This window comes from Ostrea edulis, chromosome 10 (assembly GCF_947568905.1).
Source record: "Ostrea edulis chromosome 10, xbOstEdul1.1, whole genome shotgun sequence".
Classification (NCBI taxonomy): domain Eukaryota; kingdom Metazoa; phylum Mollusca; class Bivalvia; order Ostreida; family Ostreidae; genus Ostrea; species Ostrea edulis.
This window is the reverse complement of record NC_079173.1, coordinates 25,121,932-25,128,405: the sequence shown is the minus strand read 5'-3', so window position 1 is coordinate 25,128,405 and position 6,474 is coordinate 25,121,932. Positions and strand designations below refer to the sequence as shown.

At 39.2% G+C, this 6,474-nt stretch overlaps 1 protein-coding gene across 1 annotated transcript; it reads right to left on the bottom strand.

Moving 5' to 3' along the window:
* Positions 1 to 2,568: 2,568 nt before the first annotated feature.
* LOC125665309 (craniofacial development protein 2-like) lies at positions 2,569 to 4,017 on the bottom strand. Its single transcript, XM_048897959.2, has one exon. It carries the CDS (start codon positions 4,015 to 4,017, stop codon positions 2,569 to 2,571), a length of 1,449 nt encoding a protein of 482 aa, XP_048753916.2.
* Between the last annotated feature and the right edge of the window lie 2,457 nt (positions 4,018 to 6,474).

Genomic DNA, 6,474 nt, shown 5'->3' with positions numbered 1-6,474 from the left:
GACACGGAACCTAAGTTTTCATCCGAAGGACCTCCTATTTAGCCATCTCTTACGACAAGCAAAGGGTATTGAAACCCTATTGTGAACCAGAAAACGCATTAGAATAAAGAATTTGGCACCTTAAGCTTTACCATACTCTGTTAATACTATTTATCTGAAGCTTAGGACCGCTTCGATATGCACACCCACATGAACAACTTCCGGTGTAAGGGAAGTAAGTTCAAAATGTAGGAATTCGGAAACAAAGTATATTAGACTATTGCTGTGTATTTTCTTTGAAAATGTCATATTCGTGGTAAAATAATACTCCTACTGGATTGGCTAGGTTAATTATTTACCAGTGTCGTGTTTCAACCAATTGAATCCAAACATCTGATTAACACTAAACGATACTGTAGTATAAGTAATCTTGTAACTACTTAGGACGTCGATCTCATTTCGCTCACTACTCAGCACGTCGATCTCATTTCGGTCACTACTCAGCACGTCGATCTCATTCCTGTTACTACTCGGAACGTCGATCCCGTTTTTGTCACTACTCCTAATAACGATATGGCCATTGTACTACCCCGATACTCCCTCCAGCTGACGGTCGAAGCAGATGAAAGCAGGATGACAGGCAGTGTGAAATCCCTTTTTAATCAGGGTAATCTTGGGATGAACAGTAGAGTTTCCTATTCTGTCCTGACGACAGGGATCGCATCTGAAGTTGAAGTCTATGGATGTTTTTGCTCGAGTTCCGGACAAGGAAAATGTTCCGTATTTTAAGAACTCTGTGTTTTGTACACAATTGTGCCCTTGATGACGTATGATTGAGTCAACGAGAGAGATATTTCCCGTAAATTCACTATTCGGATATGTGGATAAACATTGAAGAAAATACTTCGTGAATATCTGTCTGATGTATGACTTACTTGACTTAATTCCTTCTCTCCTCGTGGAGAATAGTACCATGAACAAGTCCTCTCCATTTACTTCTATCCTGGGCTGATCTTCCTGCCTCTGTCCATGACCCAAAACCTAGTTCTTTCCTCTCTCTTTCTATTGTTCTTCTCCACGTTTCCTTCGGTCTTCCTCTCTTTCTTTTTCCTTCTGGTGTCCATCTAAGGGCTACATATGGGTGTGTTCTTTTATCCATCCGTAGCACATGTCCAATCCACTGCCATCTGCGTGTTTTTATCATAGTGCTGATCTTTGCTACTCCTGCTATCTCTCTAACTGCTACATTTGATATTTTCATTGGCCAGTAGATCTTTAAGATTTTCCTAAGACATTTGTGCTGGAAGGTATCTACAAGTTTTTCGTCCCCTTTTGTCATTTTCCAGGTCTCACTGCCATACAATAACACAGCTATTTCATTTGAGCTGAAGAGCTTCATTTTTGTTTTTCTGTTGAGTTGGTTATTGCTCCAGATCTTACGTAGCTTATTGAATGCTACTCTTGCATGGCCAATTCTTCTTCTTATATCTTCATTAGTACCTCCTGTCTTGCTTACTGTTGCTCCGAGGTAAATGAACTCATCCACATCGTTTATGTTGTTCCCATTGATGGTTATTGGTGTGATGTTTGCAGCATTTAGACGCAAAACTTTGGTTTTTCCTGTATTGATTTTTAAACCTGTTCTAGCTGCATATCTGTTTAGAGAGTTCAGTTTTTGTTGTATTTGATCTTTGCTGCTGGATAATAAAGCGATGTCGTCTGCAAAATCTAGATCGTCTAATTTTGTTGTCATATTCCATCTTATGCCTGAGTTGTTATCTGCTGTTGTCTTTTTCATTATCCAGTCAACTACCAGGAGGAACAAGAAACCCGACATGTTGCATCCTTGTTTGACACCAGATTTAACATTAAACCATTCTGTTGTACCATTCCCATCGACAACTGCGCATTCACTGTCTTCATACATTAATTTAACCATACTGATTATTACGTCTGGTATTCCATAAGATTTCATGATCTTCCAAAGGGTTTCCCTGTGTACGCTGTCGAAGGCTTTTTCAAAATCGACGAAGCATAAATAGAGGTTGGAGTTCCATTCTATAGCTTGTTCTAGAATATTACGTAGGACAAATATCTGTTCCGTAGTGCCTCTTCCTGCCCTGAATCCAGCTTGTTCCATTCTCAAATGTCTGTCTACACCAAGTACAATTCTTTTTATTATTATTTTCCCCATTATTTTGGCAGTTGTTGCTATTAGTGTGATTCCTCTCCAATTTCCACAGTTTGTCAGGTCACCTTTCTTTGCTAACTTTATTATAAGTCCCCTTCTCCAATCTTTGGGAGCTTTTCCAGTTGTCCAGACAATGTTGTATAGTTTGTGTAGTTCCTTGACAGTTGTTTCTATGTCTGATTTCAATATTTCTACAGTGATGTTATCTACACCTGGGGCTTTGCCTAATTTCATTTCTTTCAATGCTCTCCTTATCTCATCTTCTGTTGGTGGACCTGTTTCTATGTCTAATTCGATGGACTCCCCTGTTAGTATTTCAGCAGGATCAATAGGGTCTGGTCTATTTAACACTTCGCTGAAGTGTTCCATCCATCTTTTTTTTATATCTTCCTATTTACTCAAGAGATTTCCTTCCTTGTTTTTACCGCCTCAACAGTTTTTGGACGTTCGTTGCACAATAATTTGGTTACATCATATACAGTTTTCATGTTTCCGATGTTTGCTGCCTCTTGTGCCTCATTCGCCATGTCGTCTACCCATTGTCGTTTGTCTTTTCTAAAACTTCTTTTCACCTCCTTGTCTTTGTCCCCATACTTTTCTTTTAGTCTAGCTCTTAATCTCTCTGATCTTGCACTTTCTACTTTGCCCTTTAGAACTCGCCTCTCTTCTACCTTTTTCCAACTGCCCTGGCTTATCCATTCCTGGTTTTTCCTTTTTCTATACCCAAGTACGTTTATGGCAGTTTCATTATATGCAGTTTTAATGTTGTTCCATCTTTCCTCTATATCATCAGGATTGGGACCTATGGTGTTGTCTTCACTGAGTGCATTAAATCTATTCCTCAGTTCTATTTGGAATTGTTTCCGAACTTCTGGTACCTTAAGTTTGCATGTCTCGAATCTTGTTGAAGATGTTGGTTTCTTTCCTATTTTGTGTAGTTTAAGCATTACTTTTGTGATGACTAAATTGTGGTCAGATCCGACATCTGCACCTCGGTGTGCTCTGACATCCAATACAGATCTTTTAAAGCGCCCATTGACTGCTACATGGTCTATCTGGTTCTTGTGTTGACCATTTGGTGAAGTCCATGTCTGCTTGTGTATGTCTTTATGTTTAAACATTGTTGTAGATATTGCCAAGTTGTTGATGGCACAAAATGATGCAAATCTTTCTCCATTATCGTTCCTTTCCGAGTGTAAACCATACTTTCCAACAATTCCATCCTCTCCTTCCTGTTTGTTACCTACTTTTGCATTAATATCGCCAGTTAGAATTATAATATCATGGCGTGGAGTGTTGTCTATGACTCCCTGTAGTTGTTCGTAAAAATTATCTTTTGATTCCTCGTCTGCATCATTGGTAGGTGCATACACTTGTATTAATGTTGTTTTTATATAGTTTGACCAGAACCTGGCAGTTATGATGCGGTCGTTAATGGGTGACCATTCGTATAATGTCTTGGCTTTCTCCTTTGATATAGCAATAGCAACTCCATTACTGTGATGGTTATCTTTCCTTCCAGAATACAGTATCGTTTCACCTGTCTGGGTTCTGATGTTTCCAGAATCTGTCCATCTGCATTCGCTTATTCCAAGTATATCTAGGTGGTATCTCTTCATTTCTGCTATTACTTGTGCAGTTTTTCCAGTGGAGTACATAGTTCTTACGTTCCATGATCCCAACCTGACGATGTTTTTGGGGCTTGCTAGCATATCCCTCTGTCCGCGAACTTTCTTTCGGCTTTGGCCCGTAGACATCATGCTTGCATCTCTGTCCGCTATGAAATCATCCTTTGGAGTATGCTCGATAGCTATGCTTACCCCACGACTTCTTATTGACTTGTTCATAGTTTCCGTAATCAACTTCTTTTTATGAGGTCGGGTGATTAGCCCTACGCTCAACCTCGTTGAGGTGGTTTTTCTGTTGGGGTTTTCCTTCCCTTAGATGACGGTCTTTTTAAGACTATTGGATGCCATCCTCCAGGTTTTACATCGGAGTGTCCTTCTCCTAGGTAAGCTGCCATCCCTGGTTGCGAATCTCACCTATCCGGGTTTTACATCGGAGGTTTCCTTCTCCTAGACAGATAATCATCCCTGATTATCGACATCATGTCTTGGCGGCTATATTCCCATAGCTGGGGCAAGGTTGATGAGTGCTAGGGCGTGTCCACACGCCGGTGGGCCTACACACTGCATCTATGGGGTCCTTGTTGTTCCCAGATCCCCATTAGTTCGGCCTGGTCCCGAGAGAGGCCAGTATCCGTGTGCTGCCAACGTGGAGGCACTAATGGAGTCTTGGTAATGTAGAGGCTATGTACTGACAGGAGAGGCTGACGCACTCGGCTCTCTTTTCGCAAAAGGATGCTAGTCAGCGGCAAATACATGCACTAGACGCATATCACTACCCTGTGGTATATACCACCAACACACTGTCTGATGTATAATGTTTGTATATACATGTATTTACATCAATGTGAAAACTTCCTGCCTTGCCTATTTTCTTGTAATAAATATGATGATAAAGTTATGGAACAATGTGATAAACTGTTTTGAAAACTCAGATCAGATATTAATCATGCAAATAGCGTTCTTGTATATTTGTTACTATCTTCAGTCATCTTTTTTATGAAAATCATTTGTCCTGAGAAAGGGACAGGTCGTCCCAAAATTGATAATGTCATTGTTCGTTCCGTTGGTCATTTACTGTATCATATAATTTTTGTACTTGGCCTTGCATCTGCCTTGCAATTTGTGGATTGAAAATACACTTAAAGATTCATGTTGTGGGGATGAATAAAACATAATTCTTTACTTTGTGTTTGATTTTCTAAAGATGATTACCTTTCAAAGAATTCAGCAAAACAAAAGCAAAATTGAATGAAAAAGAAACATTGCATTCAATATTCTGCAAAAGTAATCAAGTCTCATGATATCAATGCAGTAAGATTTTGCTGTAGAAAAGATAAGAAAATATATCAAGAAGGTAGTATAGAAATTAATAAATGCCGAAAATGATCGATGAAACAGGAAATTGGGCTCACGACGAGTGTTTCCGGTCGACATTGGATGCTTAATCCTCCTAGGGTCCTGATCCTACCTCTGGTATGTCCAGGGCCCCATGTTTGCCCTTTTTAAAAATTTTGTATCGATCCTTATAGGAGTTATGAGATTGATTGCTTTTCGTTATCTTCAAATTTCATTTAAATGGACTCTCTCTCTCTCTCTCTCTCTCTCTCTCTCTCTCTCTCTCTCTGCGTGTGTTTGTGTGTGTGTGTGTAATTATTTACGTCCTGTCAATTTTGTTATTAATAGATGGGTGTGTGTGTGTCTAGGTGAGTGGATGAAAGGTGAAAATAACAAACAGTGATCAATATCATAACTCCTATAAGCAAAACAAAATAGAGTTGGGCAAACACGGATCCCTGGACACATCAGAGGTGGGATCAGGTGCCTAGGATCAATCCTTACCTCCTTCCCTTAGGATTTGCAGCTTTGGATTCTTTAACACTTCCAAGTCACGATTTTCCTATCAATTTTGAGATTAAATTCTTCTACAACACTCCTCCCCTCCACATACACCCTTTGAGAAAAGATACTAAGTATCTGATTATATTTTTCTCCCCACCACATACACCCTTTGAGAAAAGATACTAAGTGTCTGATTATATTTTTCATACGAATTACTATTCCGTTTACGTGTTCAAGATATAGGACTCACAGCGGACGTGACCGGTCAACAGGAGGCGCTTACTCCTAGTCACCTGATCCCACCTCTGGTATGTATATGGGCTGTGTTTGCTGTGCTCTATATTGGAGATATGAGCTTGATAACTGCTGGTTAACTTCACTTATTCATTTATATTATCACATACTTTCATCGTGTCTTATTTCTAGGTGTCTGATATTTCTTTTTACGAATCACTTCTGAAATTCCTGTTAGTTATTGTATCAAAAAACATCAAATAAAGCTGTAACACTTTTCTTCCCCAATACTACCATTCGACAAAAGATACATTTAAAAGAATATTCTCCATACAAACGAAGAAACTAAACCTGTTTTATCATAGATATGATACAATCTGTTAAAACTCAATCGAATAAAGAATTTGGTATCGCAAGTTATACTATAATCTGTTTGTTAATACTATTTATCGGAAAATGAGGACCGCTTCATTATGAACACCCACATGCAGAACTTCCGGTATAAAGTGAGTTAATGGGAAAATGTAGGTTGGTTGGTTGTATATTGTTTAAAATCCCACTCGAGAATTTTTCACTCATATAGAGACGTCACCATTGCTGGTG

What these genes read in the sequence shown, in the direction of transcription:
- LOC125665309 (XM_048897959.2), bottom strand. Translation starts at nt 4,017, where the DNA reads ATGAACAAGTCAATAAGAAGTCGTGGGGTAAGCATAGCTATCGAGCAT.